At 33.3% G+C, this 20834-nt stretch overlaps 1 protein-coding gene across 4 annotated transcripts in view; it reads right to left on the reverse strand.

Moving 5' to 3' along the window:
* LOC142327637 (histone H4 transcription factor-like) overlaps positions 1–20834 on the reverse strand; it is an 88299-nt gene that overhangs the window by 46152 nt on the left and 21313 nt on the right. For all 4 annotated transcript variants that reach the window (XM_075370863.1, XM_075370871.1, XM_075370847.1 and 1 more), the window contains 2 exons: positions 15802–15979; positions 8829–8981 (listed from right to left, as the gene is read on the reverse strand). In XM_075370863.1, coding sequence (XP_075226978.1) covers positions 8829–8981; positions 15802–15979 — 331 coding nt within the window. The remainder of the gene's footprint in view (positions 1–8828; positions 8982–15801; positions 15980–20834) is intronic.

Here is a 20834-nt window from a genome sequence, read left to right on the forward strand (position 1 = left end):
TCATGATTATATGTAATATGTAATTTGACATGAACAATTTAAAAATGGATTACAACTGAGGATGCGAGAAATTCGTGAAAACGTTTTTGTATATATGATAAAATAAGATCAGGTGTCATCTTACTTTATTTATTATTCTGTACTTAGGTTGATAAATTTCTTTAAATTTATTAAATTTATATATATATATATATATATATATATAAAATTAACAAAAAAACTGTTTTTTTTAAATATAAATTATAAAAATTTATATAAAGTTAAAATTAAAATTAAATAATTTTAAAAAAAATAAATATCAAAAATTAAAATTAAAAATTACATATATAAAAATATGACATCAATTGATAAAAATATTAAAATTAAAAAAAATAACAAACAAATAGGTTACAATAGAATAAATATATGTGTGATCTGGCTAGCCAATGTTATACTACTGTACAGATTTGAAATAGATTGAATTATACATTAACAATGTCTGAACAAGTGCAGCCATCTACTGCAGCTTTATAATTATGTCATTCTCATACTCTTTTTGTAGGTTGATCAAATAAATCTACTTTTATATTTATATACATAAAATCTCTCTAAAATGTCTAAACCCCTATTATTATCAATCATATTTTTCATATTTTTTTTTATTTCTAATATTCCAAATTTGTTTGAACATCATATATTGAATGTTTATTATTAAGATGGTCAAAAACATTAGAGAAACCCAGTTTCCCATTTTTATAATATCTAAAATGTTCAGAAAATCTAGTTTTGAAAGATGTAGTAGTTTTTCCTATATAAATATGGTCACAGTTATTAAATTTTATTTTAGAAAATTCTACCCAAATTGTATAAACCATGTGAATCAGTATGTTTAGTGTTTTTTAAAAGTTTTATTATAAGGTTATTTGTCTGGTATGCAGGCTTAAATTTATTTTTATTATAAGCCTTGTTATCAGTATATACATATTTTAAATATACATTGTCAATTTTTTGTGTGTCATTTATTTGTATTAAATGGGTAATATTGTTAATTTTTTATATATATATATTTTTTTGTATATATTATCAACTAAAGATTCACTATAACCAGTATATATAGCAATTTGTTTCATAATATCTATTTCTTTGTTTAATTTATTATTTTCATTATATTGTGTGTAATTAATTGCTCTATTAGCCATGTTTGTATATGTATTAATTTTGTGTGACCACGGATGATTTGAAAATCTATGTATTTTGGTTTTATTGGTTGTGGGTTTCCTATATACAGAAGTTATGATTATTTTTATAATTAATTTCAATACTAACACTAAATAATCTATTGTCCTTTATATCAATTTCAAAAGTAAATTTCTACCCATTATAGTATGAGTGTAATTTGTTCAAAATTATTTGATGTTCATTATATATAACAAGATTATAGACAACAAGAATATAATCAACACACCTGGTTCATAATAAGATATCATGAATAATGACACAAATAATTTTATTTTCAAAATCCTGTAGATAAATCTGTCATGATGGCTGATAACAGAAACCCCATACATTTCTAATAATAACAATAATATTATCAATAAACAAAGGGTCTTCATGACTGTGTATTATCACAATTATTATACATACATATATAATTATTACCACATATACGACTAACTTAATATTGGTGGACGAACACGGTAGCAGCTCAATGTCAGCTGCAGCACAGTATACGTACGTGCTGGTAAAAGCATCACTCCCACCTTGCAGATAACCACGCAGTTCTCCCACCATAGTGGCGCTGCAGCCCCACCACTCTCACGCTTTAATAAAAGAGCATACATAAGAGTGAATTTTTAATTCATCGTCAACCACACCTGGAGAAAACCAAGGGAGCTGCTGGATGCAGACACTACCTTACCGCTCCAGCTCACCAAGCTTCAATCACCCTAACTGGCGGACTCAGCAGCAGGAGCCAGCCCAGCATGGGATCACTTGGGGAGAACCGTCTCAGCCGCACCGGCAAAGGATAATCAATGGCGACCTGACATTGCAGGGGTCTGGGGGCCACCACAGTCATGCTGTACTGGGGACCCAACTGCCACTGAGGGGAAGCTCGGTCTGATTTCAATGGACGAGCCGCAGCTCCCCAGCTTCACTGAAGACCAGCTTCCAGACCCAATAGCTCTTCTCAAAGCTAAAGCAAAAACAGCCCTTTTCAGGGCCACCACAAGGTTATAAACTACAAGCCATCAAAGCCATTCAATGGCAACAGCCCTTCTCAGGGCTACCATTAGGCTATTAATTACAACGAGCCGCGAAGCCAATCGACAACAAAAACAGCCCTTTTCAGGGCTACTACAAGGTTATTAAGTGTCACGTGCCATTGAAGCCATTTGGTGATTTTATATATATTTGTATATGTATGTATATATAAACGAAGGTTTTTTTCAACCTCCAGTCATGCATCTGAGTACACAAGAGACAGGCAAGAGCCAGGTTTGTGTATCGTGCGATTGCACCCCCCAAACCCCTACTTCTGACATTGCCGGCTCCATTGCATCAGTCTGAGCCGAGCTACAGGCAACTGAACATGGCCGCTACAATCAAGTGAGTTGCAAAGTGTGATACATTTTCTGCAAACAGAAGGATGCAGCACTGCTGAAATCCATTTCTGAATGAGCCTAGTGTATGTTGAAAACTTTATGAATGATGGTAGTATACAGGAGGGCGAACAAATGTCCATGATAAAGGTGGGCAAAGACACAAGTCTGTCGCTACGGTATGCCTGGTTGAGCATGTTGATGATTTTATCCACAACAAACGGAGGTTTACGATAAGTGAACTTTCTGCAAAAATTGCAAGGTCTTCTCTGTACACAATTGTGACTAAATACCTAGGATACCGTGAACTGTGTGCATGTTGGATCCCAAAAGAGTAATGATTACAAAATGCAGTGAATGGTATCGGCCTTAATGTTTCTCAATGTTATAATAATGAGAGGGAAGAATTTTTAAAGAAGTCTATCGTTATTAGCAATGAGACTTGGATCCAGTATGACATTCCAGAAACTAAACAACCTAAGCAGTGGATACACTTCTTCTCCAAACAAACTGAAAAAGTTTAAACAGACTCTGAGCAACAGGAAAACATTGCTGCAGTTTTTTGGGACCATAAAGGTGTCTTGTTGGTGGACTTGAGGAGCAGAGGACTTGAGTTGATGGAGCAGAGGATAACAATAACAAAGGAAGTTTATTGTGAATCTTTACATCGCCTCCACAGAACAATCCAAAATAAATGAAGAGGCATGCTCTAGTTCGGCATGAGTTTGATCCACGAATGCACGACACACTGCAACAAACTGTGAGACCTTCTAAAACAATTCAAGTGGGAAGTTTTCAACCATCCACCATGTAGTCCAGACCTAGCACCTAGCAATATTCACCTCTTTTGAGAATTGAAGGCATGGTTGGATGGACAACACTTCGCCACCAATGAAGAACTTCAAGAGGCTGTCAAGACCTTACCTCATTGGCAGCAAACTTCTTTGAAGAGGACATCGGGAAGCTGGTGTCACGATATGACAAATACCTCAATCGTTTTAGCAATTGTGTAGAAAAATAAGTTAGATACTACTCTACTTTTAGTAATAAAATCATTTTGTTATGTCAAAATATCTTTCTTTTATAGCTCATTGGAGGTTGAAAAAAAAACGGCCCTCATATATATATACAGAATGACACTCCTGGAAACATAAGGATTCTAACACAGGGTCATCTGAATCAGTTCAGCTGTTGAGCTGCTATGGTGAAACAATCATATGAAAATAACCAAACTTTTTTAATTATGCACCAACGAAGACAAGCAAAACTTTCACAGAAGCTTTTCAACTTTTGAAACAAGCTTACAGAGATGATGCTCTGGGTCATACGCAATGTTACAAATGGTTTTCACGACTTCAAAGGGGTCGTCAGTCAATTGAAGAAGACCCTCAACCAGGAAGGCTTTTGACTTCAGCTGATGACTCCCATTTCACAAAATCAACAATCTAGTTCATGCAAATCACTGATTGACTGTGGGAGAAGTTCCAGAAGAGGTTAGATTTCAATTGGATCATGCCATGACATTTTGATTGAAAAACTGAACATGCATCAAGTTGCAGCAAAGTTTGTTCCTTGTTTGATAACCAAACAGCAGAAAGAACATCGAGTGAACATTTGTCAGCAACTTCTTGAACAAGCCAATAACGATGAAACATTCATTGCAAAGGATAACGGGAGATGATAGCTGGGTTTACGACTTTGACACCGAGACAAAAATTCAATCATCACAATAGATTAGCAAAGGATCTCCACACCCCAAGAAAGCACATGAATCTCAATCCAATGTCCAAGTGATGCTCTCTGGTTTTTTGATTTTAATACAATTGTGTATTCTGAATTCTTGCCTCAAGAGGAGACAGTGAATCAGGCATATTATCAAGGCATTTTACAACAGTTAAACAAAAAAATACCAGAGTTGTAGTAGAGACAACACATGGTACCTTCACCATGACAATGCGTCCACACACTCAGCTTTGTCAATTTGTCAATTTTGTGCCAAAAATTAGATGATTGTCCTCCCTCACCCTCACTACTCACCAGACCTGACTCCTTGCAATTTTTTTTATTTCCAAAATTCAATCAGTGATGAAAGGCTGCTGTTTTGAGACTACTGATGAGATTAAAGCAAATTTGGCACAGCCCTTGAAGGGCATTTCAAATGAAGCTACCCAGGACTGCTTCACGAAACACTACTGGGAAGTGTGCAAATAGGGAAGGGGAGAGGACAAGGACCAATAATCTGTAAAATTAATAATAAAGATTAAAAAAATAGAGTTCGGTTATTTTCTAAACAGACCTCTTACATATACACCCTACATAAGAGAGGTTATCTCTAAAGACCATTTCATTGTAAAAAAATGTATTCTGTAAACTTCATAAATATTTTTAATTTCTCTTAAACTACATACCTTATACAACTTCTCAATATAATAGCCATATGAATTAAGACATTTATTGTACAGATACACCAGCTTCAATATACCCTCTTTGAACTCTTCTGCTGCCAGTCCATTTAGCACTAATTAAGAGGATTTTTAAGTTCATTGTCACCATTTTAAGTTCATTGTTCATTTTTAAGTTCATTGTTCATTGTCAGTAGCTTACCACTCAAATATTCTTTCAATTTCTCAAACAAATGGTAATCAGGAGCTAAATCCAGACTATATGGTGGGTGATCATAAATTACCCATCCAAATGTTCTTAATAAATCACGTGTCGGACCCGTAACATGTGGACGTGCATTATCGTGCAGCAGGACGACGCCGTCAGCCAGCCACCCATGTTGCCGATTTTGAATGACGTGCCGTAACTTACGTAGAGTTTTGCAGTAGGCTTCTGCATTTATAGTCATTCCACGAGGCATGAAATGAATCAGCAGTATTCCAAACCAATTCCAAAAGACTGTGGCCATCAGTTTGTGTCCAAATGGCTGTGGCTTGACCTTTCTTGGTTGGTGATTTAGAATGATGCCATTCACTTGAGTGCCTTTTCTCTCTGGTGTGAATACGAAATCCATGTTTCTTCGCCGGTAACAATCAAATTAAGGAACTCATCACCTTTTTCTGTGTAGCACATAAAAATTTCCAAAGTAGATCCCATTCGAATTTTTGGTGATGTTCCGTTAAAATGTGCAGCACCTGACATGCATAAATCTTTCTGAAGCCTAAATGGTCATGATCAATGTGACCAAAAACAGCTGTTGAAACATCAGAAAAAAGAAGAGCCAGGTCAGAAATCGCTGAGTGATGATCTTTTCTGATTTTATCATCGATGTGTTTCAACAAGTCTTCGATGATTATCAAGGACCTCCCTGAACATTCTTCATCATGCACATTAATTCGGTTATTTTTAAACCCTTCACACTATTTTTGAACGTTTCTTTCATTCATTACATTATCACCGGACACAGCAACCAACTGCCTATGAATTTCAGCCAGTTTAAAATTTTGATGGTTTAAAAAGCATATCACCACATATTTCAGTTGGCAGCAACATTAATTTTCCTATTCATTTCATAATTCACACATAATCAAAGATATTGCAACACGACAACTTACAGACAACAATGCAGTGTCAACATTACTAGTGTGGCCATGAGCGACACAGGTTCACCAACCTTAAGGAGAGAAATTTCCCAGCAGTCTTTACTTTAGAGATATCCCTTGTACATTACACTCCTTTTTGGCAGTAATGTAAAAAAACACAGGCAAAAAGTCTCCAATGATAGTATGGCATCAATTCAGAATGCATAGAACAGAATTACCAAGAACCATCTAAAAAAAATGAATACTGAATTAGCTCATTCCTGGAAGTCACAAAAGTCAATTACAACCCTTGGATGTATCTAAACACTGGAATGTATATAAAATGGCAAAGCCAAAACATGATGTTAAAGCATCAGGACATATGAAACTACCAACAATTTCAGAGGTTTGTACCAGAGTGAAAAAATCCCGGGAAGCTATCGAAGAGATGTTTAAAGTCATTTATGAAATGCGAGATTAATCCAATGGATGGTACCAAAGATGACGCAGTTTTTGAAGAGAGTAACAACAATAGGTTCAGATAAAAGTAATATGAACGATGACAAGACATTAACGAGATGAGTGACAGTACAGAGTGTGAAGATTAACTAAATATTATTTATTCTTGTTCTATTATACTGTGATATTTAATATTACAGTAAGCAGTTTTTAATGTTGTTAATTAATTTAGTAACTAAACTACATATGTTTTTTATTAAATAAAATATACAAATTAATGCTCCGAAAATTTCAATGTAATATTTTTCAAATAATTCTTTTCATTAATAAATGTGTTTTTTTTCTTTTGTTTAAATTTGTTTTATTACAATTACCAAATAATTTGATATTTAAAAAAGGGACTTTTATTTTTAATCTTTATTTGAACAAAAGTATCGAAATTGCAAATTGAAAATATATTCTCTAGCCTACATACATACATACACATTTTTTTTTTTTTTTTTTTTTTTTTTTTTTTTTTTAATGTACGAATTTGAAAATATCTTTATATATCTAATAAAATATTCCTTTCTAAAAATAATCCCATAAATTTGGGGTGCGTCTTTTAATTTGAAAAATACGGTAATAAATATAAACTGCACTTAATTAAAATTAAATTTATTTTAATTAATGCGTAATTTAAATTTTAAGCTAAAGTTGGAGTGATACTCCAAAAACACTAAAGTTAGGTAAATTTTCTTATTTTTTTATTCTGACTATAAGTGATTATAATACTATAATTGTTTAGATTATTTTATATGACACAGTGGTAAAAAAAAGTTTGGAAAAAAAACATATATATATTTTTCCTATACAGATTATTCCCTATTTCTTTCAAATGCAAAGAACAACCCATCATCAATAGTAATACTATTGCTGAAATCAATGATTTACTTTCCACTATGAACTCCTGTTTTTTATCCTCTGAACCTATCTTTAACTCCAACCTCCTACTTGGTTTGACAGATTCCAATCAATTAGTATTTTCTTTGTCACTGAATTTATTCTCGTAACTGTGCAATTTTTAAGGTGTAAGAACCTGCCATTAGTAATTATTTCTCATATACTAATATAACAAACAATCTCTTACCATGTCATAAAAAATACAGTCTTTAAATCATTTGAAGATGTTTTATACTGTTTCGATGACACCTTAATCATCGCAGATTTTCAGACTTTTAGCAGCCTTGCTGACTTTTTTATTTCCATCTTGATTATGTAATTATTTCATTTTAAATAAATCAGCTTACCATATCTTTTCTTTCTCCCAACCTCGGTGCTCATCAATATCATAATAAAAACTGCTATTATTGATTACTCATCTGATTAAATCAACTAATTTCTGCTCTGCTGTATCCCAGTTTTCTATTTTCTTGTCACTGACATTAGAAAGTACTATAACGGAATCTTTAAAAATTTTCTGGTTGATATATTTTTTCCTTCAATACCATTTACTTTTTATAATTTAAAATATTTTAAATTTAATGTATGTAGATTCTAAATCTTCAGTGGTTTTCACAACTGAAACATTAGTTTCTGAACATAACTTCTTATAATGGTTATCACATGATACCTTTTACAGAGAAATGCTTTAGCTTTTACTCATATCTTCCAAGATAACCTAATTTCTATTAGCCCTGAAGTTAAATTCCACAAAGCCAATAATTAATAAAAATAATAATCGGAACATTTGTGACACACTATAAGATAAATATTTTTAATATTAAAAGTAAATTTAATCATTCCAGGGACAGGGACAGAATATTCCAACTCTTACTGTGATATATGCTAAATCACACAAAACTTATTAATACTATATAGCAATACCAAAGCAACCCACCCAACAAAACCATTCAAACACAAACTCTTTTCAATATATATTTTAAAACTGTACTTTGTCACATTTAATTTGAATATGGTAAGGTCAAGAAAATAACATGATCTGTTGTGTTCATATTTTGTAATGATAAGTACATTTTTTAAAACAATAATTCACCATAAAAGCTTAAAGCTAATGCATCAGAATATGATATGAAAATTTTATAGCAAATGAAAAATATCAAGCCTGGCCAGAGTCCAAACTCAGGACCTTCTAGAGAAAGCCTCAGACATTATCACTCAATTAAGGTGTGTAACTTGATGATTACTAAAATCCATATAATGTATAATAAATTAATGTATAGTAAATCTGTATAATAAATTCTAAATCATAATAATTAATACTTACTGTCTAATGGTAACTGTCGTTTACAGTGATCAATGAATTTAGTGTTTGAAGCAAACATTCCACCACAATCTGGGCAAGCAACCAGTTTTTCTTTGGTATGTACACGGACATGACAATTCAGTTTATTCAAATTAGCAAAATCATTATTACAACCTAGAAGATTAAAAAAAATTACTAAAAAATTAAGTTCTTTATACCCACATAAGTACAAGAGTCCTAAAAGCAATCAATTGTCACCTATATAACAATTTAAAAATAAGTCATAATGAAATATAACACAGAAATTATTGGATTTTATTTACATATTGTTTTGTGATCACCTATTTTGAATGAATACTTTCAGATTATACCTATAAAACTCTACTTTTCAAGACATTTCATCTCATAAGCGTAATTTCATAATAGCAGCAATCAAAGCACTATAAAAACCCAAAATCTAAATTTCAAACAATTATTATATGCAAGAGATACAGGATATATGTTAATGTATCAATTTAATTATGCTAGTCCATTCAATAGTTAATTAATTTCAAATCTAGAATGCATTAATTGGTAAGCAGCTTTCAATGCTCATTAACTGACAAAAAAGCTATACTAAGTGCCACACAGCACTACAATGAAAACACATCCTTAAAAAACAGCCAGCATCATCTATATTTTGATGGGTTTGGCATACTGATGGGCAATAGTAAATTCAACTCGGTGAAGAAGACAATGCAAAACCACTTCACTCCCTTTCCCATTAAACTTAGCATGGGATCCTAGTTTGTCAAACAAAAATCAACACAGTTTGTCCTGAAATAATGGATATTCTATTTTTAGGAGTCACCTACAACCATTTCTGCTGTGCTACTTAAAAACAAACAAACAGTAGGGCATCAACAAAAATATTTCTGAATTGCTGCCATACTATCATTGGAGACTTTTTGCCTGTATTTTTTTACATGACTGCCCAAAAATGAGTGTAATGCATGAGGGATATCTCTAAAGTAAAGACTGCTGGGGAATTTCTCTCCTTAAGGTTAGCGAACCTGTGTCGTTCACGGCCAAACTAGTAATGTACACACTGCACTGTTGTCTGTAAGTTGTCACATTGTAGTATCCTCGATTACGTGTGAGTTATTACATTATAAAATGAATAGGAAAATTGATGTTGCCGCCAACTGTGAAATATGTGGAGTCATATGTTTTTTAAACCATCAAAATGTTAAGCTGGCTGAAATTCATAGGTAGTTGGTTGCTGTATACAGTGATAATGTAATGAATGAAAGAAACATCTGAAAATGGTGTGAAAGGTTTAGAAATAACCGAATTAATGTGCATGATGAAGGACGTTCAGGGAGGCCCTCGATAATTATCGAAGACTTGTTGAAACACATCGATGATAAAATCAGAAAAGATCATCACTCAATGATTTCTGACCTGGCCCTTCTTTTTTCTGATGTTTCAACAGCTCACACATTGCTCATGACCATTTAGGCTTCGGAAAGATTTGTGCACATCGAGTGCCACACAACTTAATGGAACATCACAAAAAAATCCGAATGGGATCTGCTTTGGAATTTTTGATGCGGTACACAAAAAAAGGTGATGAGTTCCTTAATTCAATTTTTACTGGGGATGAAACATGAATTTTATATTACACGCCAGAGAGAAAACGGCAGTCAAGTGAATGGTGTCATTCTCAATTACTAACCAGACCGACAAAGGTCAAGCCACAGCCATTTGGATGCAAACTAATGGCCACAGTCTTTTGGGATTGGTTTGGCACACTGCTTACTGATTTCGTCTCACATGTACCGACTATAAATGCAAAAGCCTATTGCAAACTCTACATAAGTTACAGCGTGCCATTAAAAATCAGCAACATAGGTGGCTGACTGACGGCGTCATCCTGCTGCACGATAATGCACTTCCACATGTTGCAGGTCCAACACATGATTTACTGAGAACATTTGGATGGGAAATTTACGACCACCTACCATATAGTCCAGACTTAGCTCCATCTGATTACCCATTTGTTTGAGAAATTGAAAGAATTTTTGAGTGGTAAACAATTCGCAGGTGACGGTAAACTTAAAAATGCTGTTAATCAGTGGCTAAATGGATTGGCGGCAGAAGAATACGAAGAGGGTATATTGAAGCTGGTGTATATCGCTATGATAAATGTCTTAATTCATGTGGCGATTATGTAGAGTAGTAGTATAAGGTATGTAGTTTAAGAGAAATAAAAAATATTATTGGTGAAGTTTTCAGAATAAATTTTTTACAATGAAACGGTCTTTAATTTAGAGATAACCTCTCGTAAAAGCACGGCATAGTTATAATGTTTAGCCAAAGATATGGAACAATGGAACAGAAAAAGAAGTTGAAACAGCACAATAATGTTTATTATGCAATTATTGCGCATACGTCGGCAAAATAACATTACCTATTTTTCCAGTCTTTAAAATCATTTGCCATACTTAGGTGTTTTCCAATAACAACTTTTTTCACACCTAATTTCACATAATTGTCTCAATAAATTCTAAAAAAAAAATTATACAATCTTGTGGCAATCTTTCCAATAAATGTTGACTCTCATGTTGCTACAAAATACCATGTTCGAAGATGTCATAAGGTCCTAATAAGGAACTTTAAACAGATAAAGCAGTTTAATTAATATTCATGGGAGAACATGTTTCTTTGCTGACAGTGATTGCCTCTTTTGTTTTTTTGGCTTGAAAGATGCAATTCACTCATGAAATTTCTTTTATTTTTGAGGTATTTTTTCTATGTCTATTTAAATATGTGTCAATGCACTCTCTTGTTTTAATTTTTTTTACTCTATTTTCATTTATTTTGCATATGAGTAACAATGTTGTGTTATTAATTTTATTTATTTGTTTGGGCTGAGTATTTTTTTGTAGCTAAGATCTTCTTATAATATTCACGAATTATTAGTAAACTGAGTGAATCGTGATACTAAAGGCTGAAAATTTATGCGAGTTTGAGGTGGTATCTATCACTGTGTAGTTTCTGTATCTTTAAAAATACTGTTTTATTTTTATTATTTTTTTTTTTGTGTTATAGGGTAAAGAAAACGTATTTGTTTTTTGTAAACATACTCAACTCAGAGTTTATCTGATGTTGTTATTTAATATATGTTAAGAATTAGTTGTTCACACTGTCTTCTTCACCAAGACATTGCCAAAAGATGATTCAAAACAACTTAAAAAATTACATGTTAGTTAACAAGTACTCAAATAAAATTTGGTTTAGCTTGTCATTAAAAATGAATTATTTTATAAAACAAAACATTATCACTAATGTAGACACCTCAATGGAAATCCTACAGAAAGCAAGGACATTTACTTTTAAAGTCTACTTATGAAGTACTATGATTTAAGCAAGAATGAGTGAAAACATTTCACATAAATTTTACAGGAAATTGTTAATTTTTAGTTAATGAAATAAATACCACTAAAAAAATACATCACCGAAGACAAATATATTAAAAGAAGATTTGGGCGTAATGTTTAGGATCAGACTTTGTAACTTTTCTACAAATTAACATCTAATAAAATTCAGAACGAGCCTCCACAAGGTGTGCCTGGATATATCCAGAACAAATGGAGAAATTTTCCTGATTAACTGAATCTAAATAAACTTCAATTATCATCAAATCACACCTCACTATCTATCACCTCACTAGATCACATCTAGAGTTGTAACTCAGAACCTAGTCCCACCACAGGTGACCCTCTTGACAGTCAATCATGAAAGGTGTTTTAAGGAATACTCCAATGGCTGAAACAAACAACACCAGAGTTCAGAGAAGACAGCATTGAGATATGGTCGGCTGCTACTTAGAAGTTAACATGCGATCAAAAGCATTGGAATGCTTGAACACTACGTAAATGAACAAGAAAAATACAAAGTCCAAAATCAAACCAACACAAATCACCTACATTTTCAAACACAATGTAAATTTGCTTATGCAGACTGGTAAACTAAAAATAATAACTGGCCTAATGAACCAACACAAAATTCTCATCATGGTCTGCAGAAAATAAGAAACACTGACCAGGACGCCATGAAATCTCAAGGATATAGGCTTTACAAAAATATACGTGGGAAGAAGTGATGAAAAATGTCCCACAGTTTGGAACAGGTTTTTTAGTCAGCCTCAAAATAATAAACTCCATACAAGAATTCAAGATATAATCACCAAGAATCTCATCACTCACATGTTAAACAATTAATTGGAGACTTCAACGCTCAACTAGACAAAGAAGATACTGTAAGATCATCGGAAAACGGCCTACCCAAAAGAAATCAAACAAAAACGGACAGAGATTCATCAATCACTGCAGAAAATACAATCTAATCTCGAAATCCATATAGAGAAAACCACAAAAACTCAAAACCTGGAAACATGACTACATTAAAAGAGAATGGCAATTAGACCATGTCTTCATGGACAAACACCACCACAAGGAGATCTATAACATAAAAGTTCTCTGAGGAGTAGACACAAGCTCAAGCTAGTATGTAGTCAAAATGAAATTTACTCCCCCAAAGAAAGCAACAAAAAGAAAGCAAAAAAAGCCTCCTTAAACTAAAAGAAAAATGGACCCTACTCAACTAATCAAAAATGAAAATTATCAAAAAACAACCCAAAAAAAAATAAGAATCACAGATAAACTTGAAAATCTAGTCAACAACCTTTTACAAATCGCAGAAGAATTAGCCACAATAAAATTCTGTAGAAAACATCAATGGTGGAACAGCGAATGAGAGAAAACAGTGAAGAGAATAGACATCAAGCATGGCTATTTCATCAATCCCAAAAATCAGAAATATCCTTCTAAAATCTAATAAAACAAAGAAAACAAACCACCAGAACCCTTAGGAGAATAAAAAGACAACCTCATAAAGACACACTGAGGTCAATAGAAGAATAAAATAAAATACAGTTAAGAAAATACTACAAAACCTTTAAAAATCAGCTCTATAAATACAAACCCCCAATCCTACTAATAAAGAATGAAAACAGTAAACTGACCCATAACAATTAAAAAAAACACAAAAATCCTAGCTAAATATTTCAACAAACTCCTAAATTGTGAAGAACCAACAGAACTCCTAAACTTCAACACCAACCCCCTAATAACAATACCATCAGAAAACATCAACCCTCCAAAATAAAAGAAACCTACCAAGCACTGGATGAATTGAAGAATTACAAAGCAGTGGGAGAAAATCAGAGTTTTGTAAAGATCTGGAAACATGCAGAAATATCAGCAAAAATTGCCCTTCATCAACAGCTTGTCAACATCTGGATCAAAGAAGATCTACCGGCACACTGGATGACAGCCTTCATCCATCTGCTACACAAAAAGGGGACAAAACAGCCCCTAACAATTAGAAGGGAATTTTCACTCCTAGACATAACATACAAAATTCTTTCAAGAATCATCCTCAACAGGATTGATCCATAAACTTGAGAAAGAACTAGGAGAATAACAGGGAGGTTTCTCAGACCATCCTGGAGAAGTTGTCCGGACCAGTATATGAGTTTCAAGTCAATAATGAATTACAACATGAAAAGAAACAGACATGGTGTTAACAATTTTAGATTTCAAGAAAGCTTATGTCTATCCACAGAGAATCCCTAGTAAAATTTCTAAGATACCTTGGACTAAATATCAAATTAATAAACATGATAAAACTGGCCCTCACAAACACTAAGTCAAAGGTAAAATTTAGAGATGAGCTCTCAAACCATTTGAGATCAAAATAGGACTGCACCAAGGCAACTCTTACCGCTATTATTCAACTGCATTCTAGAAATGGTAATGAGGGAATGACTCAAATGCCCCCCAAAAGTAAAAATAGGCTGAAAAATCAAAACAAACTGTCTTGGCACTGCTAGCAAATGACATCGACGAAGCTAAATCACAAATACTGGAACTTTAAAACACTGCAAATAAAATTGTCCTCAACATATCATTCAAAAAGACAAAAATTATGCCCCAAAAACCAACACAATTAAAAAAAGTAAACATAAATAGAAATAAACTCAAGATAGTTACCCAATTTAAATACCTCAGAAAAATAATAACAAACAACCTAAACAAAAAAACCTCAATCCAAATAAGTAGAATCAAATCAGCTAAAGCTCAAAAATAAACCTGATACACTTACAATAAAAAACACCTATCAATAAATGCAAAAATAAGACACTACAACACAGTTATAAAACCAGAAGTCACTTATGTAGCAGAAACACAATTCCACCTGAGTGAACAAGCAAACCTTTAGACTTCAGAAAATCGAAAGAAGAATTGGAAGAACCTGCATCAATAAAAAGTACCAGAAAGACAGGTAATGGTGGATTGTGTCCAACAAAGTTGTGTACAAAGAATTAGAACCCATCACTGATACCATGCGTAAGAGAAGACTAGGTTTCTTTAGACATATCATGAGGATACAAGATTTGAGACTTCTGAAACAGCTAGTACAGTAAAATCTCGACTCGAAAAACACAAAAAAAAAATTGCAGATGGATCAGAGAAATAAGAGCATCAGAAGGAAATTGACCTACACTAGAAGACACCACAGATAAAATGAAATTAAACAAGAAAATCAAGAACAAAAACATTTGTTTCATACTCATAAGAAAAAAACTCACAACATGAACATTTTCAACACTAAAAAGGGCACAAAGATTAGAATTTATGGAAACATACTGGGCGGGCTGCAAGGCCCAAACAGTCCCATCGAAGATACTTAGATAATAGACTGACTAAAGTGATCCTATGCAGTCATAAAAGATAATAATAAAACAAGATTTAACTGTATAATAAAAAAATTGCTTATATGAAACAATTCTATAATAAAAAATTGTTATCTTTAAAGCTACTAAATAGTAAAACTAATAAAAACCAAATGATATTATACTTAAATACAAATAGTCACTTCTCTCCACCTTTCCATTGACATTTATAATCCTCAGAAGAAAGACAGGTATTAACATGTGCTGTAACATGAAAAAAGAAGGTCTGAATGCATGAACCTTCATAAGAGCAATCTGACCAACAACATTTATATGATTCCAACATCAAATCTGGTATTTGATTAGCATTTGAATCACCATACAAACAATCCTAAAGAAAAAATTGAAAAATTGCATTAAATATCAATCTGGCAATAATAAATTAAGCTGAAATCTACATTTTTCATGTTATTTTATATTAATTTGTGAAAATCCATAATTTGGAACATCAACTACAGATATATGTCTCTTTACTCAACAGGTACAACACAACTAAAAATTTCCCAGAGGTGTAATGGCACTCAAATATTCTCTGTTCAATTACTGTAGACGATGTATTAGACAAAGCCAAACATTTGTAATACTTCCATTCCTCCACATATCACCTGCATGACTATCACATAATTAAGAAGCTTTTATTCCCTGTTAATAATTTTAGCATTTTGCAAAACAATTTAAAAGACCCACTAATACAATTTTTAAACTTTTTTTTTTTTTTTAAATCAAAAAAGGTTCTTTACAAGTTGGGTGAGATTGTACAAAGTTCTAAATTACCTAACTGTTTTTGCACAGTTCTGTTTCTTGACATCACTAAATATTTACAAATGTATGATATGTTGATTCTGTAAAATATCAGGATTACTACCCACAAAAATTTGAAATTTAATATACATAAAAATAAATATTAAACATTTTCATAAATTCAAAATTCTCAAATTAATTTTAAGTAAAGTTGAAGTTTTTTTGTTTTTTTGGGAGGGGAAAACATTTTGGCATTATCATAATCTGGAATAAAATGTTATAAAATAAAAGAAATGAACTAGCTTAAAAACTAAAAACTTAAAAACTTACAATTAATATCACAGCTAAAATTTCTCTTAAAAACTGTAAAACTAGTATCACAGCCGTAAAGTTTCAATTAAAAATAAGCGTTAAGATAAAATAAAATTAAGTAAAATAAAATTTAACTAAAAATAAAATAGAAATTAATAAAGTCCAAGAGGGGTGTAAAGGGCCCCATATAATGAGAAGACTAAAAAAACTATAAGTAACATAAAAACTAAAACTAGGTTAATAACTAAAACATAAAAACCAAAACTTACAACTATTAACACAGATAAAATATCACTAAAAGCTTAAAATTAACACTAAAAAATATATATCACAGTGGAAGACTTAACAAGATAAAATTTAAAACGTAATTTAAAAATAAAAATCAAAACAAATAAAAAGAAAAACAAACACATTAAAATAATTGTTACACACTAGAACAAAAAATACCTTACAATTTTAAATTTTGTGTAAAATATTAACACTGTAAAAATAAACAAACCCCTTATTATTACCCAGAATTTGACGAATGTTTCTCTGTAATTTAAATTTATGACGCAATGCCGCATAACATATGCAATCCACCAGTATGTGGTGCACAGTCAAACGGCAGTTGCATCGTAATCATAGTGGTGCGTGTCTTGCTGACATAAGTTACTCGTGTGTGACTCTGGTACGTCCTACAAATACGGATGTTTTGATTCTTAGAGTTAATGTATTCACAGCTTTATTTATAGCATATAGTTCAGCAGTAAGCACAATTGTAATACCAGGTAGACCAAAAATATAACTTCTATCACTGACAACAAATGTGCAACCAATGGTATCATTCTGTTTCGATCCATCAGTGTATACTACTGCATCTGGGTTTATCATGGAGAGAATACGGTGAAATATTTTCTGGAAGACAGTAGGTGGTGTTGATTCTTTATTGCATATCATAATGTCAAACATACAATTCATAAGATTCATTCCCCATGAAGAATATGAGCACGGATATATAGGAAAAATAGAAGGTGTGTCAACATTTACAAGGTGCAGTAGACATTGGGGTATGAACACCTACAGGTGCACTACAACATGGATGTTCCTCATACCTTCGTAAATTAGAATTTCCAAGAACTAAGTCAATAACCAGGTAATTTGGCTGTCCTTTGAGACGGGTAAAATAAGATGCTATCTCAAAGTGATGGCTCACCACGCAGTCAAGTAAGCTTGCGACAGGGCTTGATCTAAATGCACCTGTGGCAAGCCAAAGGAAAGCATGTTGTACAGCATCCAGCATTTTAAGCGTGGTATGATGCACTGAAGAGTAGGCTACACAACCATAATCTAAACAGGAATGAACTAACAAATAATAAAAACGAACGATCAGCTCACCGTTGATGTTGCTAAGGATTTGCAGCATATGTTTGGAACATTTTGTTTTTAATTCTTTGATGTGTTTGACCCAAGTAAGGCAGCTATCAAAAAATAAATCTAAAAACTTGACATCAGAGAGATAGCAATAAGCTCGCCGTAAAGAAAAACGTGTGGAATGGAAGGGTACCGCAGCCAAGAAAAGACGAAAAATTTTGTTATTTCAGGTGAAAAGATGAAGCCCTGGACCTACCTTCAAGGAGAAATATAATGTTCTGTAGTAGTCTTTCTGCTGTGGCTGTTGAATGGGATGTAATATATATATATATATATATATATATATATATTTATATCATCAACAAATAACGAAATGAAACAGGTAGCTGCACACATTTAGTAATGCTGGATTGATGTCTAAATTAAACAAGGTGGCACTATAACACTTCCTTGAGGTACTCCATTCACTAAGATGACGCTACCCGATAGAGAATCTTCAACACAAAAATGGAAAGTTCAGTAATTTAAGAAACCTCTGATGAAAGCAAGCATGTTGCCCTTGACTCACCATTCTTTGAGGGTGTGTAGAATACCACGTCACCAGGCCAAGTCAAACCCTTTTCTGATATCAAAGAAGATAGCGACAAGGCGCTGGCATAGTAGGAAAGCATTTTGAATGACTGTTTCCAATGACACTAATGGCCAATGGAAGATTGTTCTTGTCAGAAACCACACTGTTCTGAAGATAAAAGGCCATATCTCTCTAAGTACTATGTGAGCCTGCAGTTAAACATTCTCTCCATCACTTTGCATAAAACATTTATCAAAGAGATATGACAGTAGCTTGAGGAGCTTCCTTTGTCTTTACCAGGTTTAAATAATGGTACGACAATGGCTTCTGACTAGACCAAAGGAAAAACTTGTGAGGAGAATAGACTATTATAAATACAAGATAAGTGTTGTAGCACTGAATTAGGAAGGTACGAGAGCATACTAAGACAAATGTTGTCGGGTCCAGGGGAGGTGTCATGTGAGATTTTAAGTGCAAGTGGCAACTTGTTGAATGAAAATGGAGCATTTAATTGACTGGCCAAATCACCGATTCTTATCAATAGTACTTCCATCTGTAATTTGTACCACTGAAATTCATTACTGTATGATGAGGTGAGGAATGCCAAACAGAAACAATCTGCCAAAATACTTGCCACTGTAGTAGACACTGATGTAAGGAGTTCTCCTTCATGAATGAGTCTGAGAATGGATTGTTTTGGCGATCTGCAGATTGTACAGATCTTTTTCCACACAGTAGATGTGGGAGTAGTGTGCGAGATGGTATCCATGTAATTCCAATTCCTCCATGACTTCCTCCTAGCGTCTAAGCATACCCAACGACATACCGCTCTAGCCTTACGGAATAAATCTAGGTGTTCATTTGTAGGCCTATGGTTAAATCTGTACAGTGCTTGTCATAGATTGCTAATAACATTTTGACAATCAGCATTCCACCAAGGAATGGAAAGAGGTCTTTGGTTTCCCAATGTTTGTGGGATATATCTATTAGCATTGTCAAATATCAGAGACGTAAATATCAGAGACGAAAAATATCAGAGACGTAAGTTCATCAAGGGCGTCTTCACAATCATCATACTGTGATGGGAAAGCTTTATGGTAACTGTTCTAATCTGCCTTTTCAACAATTCATCTCCATGGTCTTTTACCTTGCAGTCGTCACCAAGAGCTACAGTAATTGGCCTGTGGTCACTGCCATGAAGGTTGTCACAAGCAGACCAATTAAGACGAGGGAGTAAATTTGGTGAGCAAAAGGAGAGGTCAATGTCTGACAGTGTACCAGAAGATGAGGACATATTAAATGTGTATGACCTACCATTCAGTAGAAAATGTTCAACTGTTATCTAACTCTGTTTATCATATTTCCTCAAGAGAAGCAGAAAGATGAGCCCCACAGAATATGGTGGGCCTGAAGTGACCACTACTATTAACAATGGTAATGGGGTTTGCATGTAGAAATTTGACATTTCTAGAGCATTGAACTCTCAGTCCGGTGTAGGATACAAATTGCAGATATGCAATTTAAAGGGGACTAAGATTTTTACAGCAACAGCAGGAATGAGGGCAACAGCAGGCAAGGCTAATTGTAGCCTTGTAACCAACACCTCGTTCTGCATGAAAATAGCAACACCACCACTCTCACTGCTCTCTACAAGAGTCATATCTCTCACATATATAGCCTCTGAGTGTTACCGCATCATGCTGTAATAGATGCATTTCTTGGAAATGCATCTATTACAGCATAATGATACATTATTAATGGTTCATGTGCATGCATCAACACTCTAACATCTTCAATGCGGGACTGAAGACCTCTTAATGTTTCACTGAATAATGCTCATAAATAAAGGTTGTTAGATGCAGAAATAAAGGTAAATGTATGAAAAAATTAGTTATGGGTGATCCAGTATTTCTTTTAAAAATTTTTGATTTTAAGAAAATCTGATGCCCTACAATCAGGCGGTTCCTCTACCATATCCTCCATTAACATGGTACTGGAGGGGGAGATTTAGAAAAATGGGAAGTTGCAGACAACATCCCAGAGGAGGTGGTTGTGTGGGCTCCCTTAACAGAGAGCTTATTTGGTGGTTTACCACAACCTGTATTTACTGCTGTCTTCAAAGTTAAAACTTTAAGGACAAGAACTTTCAGAGGTATCAAACTTTTGGTTTCACTGGCTGCAACTATCGACTTTTTATTCAACTTAGTAA

Source organism: Lycorma delicatula, chromosome 1 (genome assembly GCF_047948215.1).
Source record: "Lycorma delicatula isolate Av1 chromosome 1, ASM4794821v1, whole genome shotgun sequence".
NCBI classification, from domain to species: Eukaryota; Metazoa; Arthropoda; class Insecta; order Hemiptera; family Fulgoridae; genus Lycorma; species Lycorma delicatula.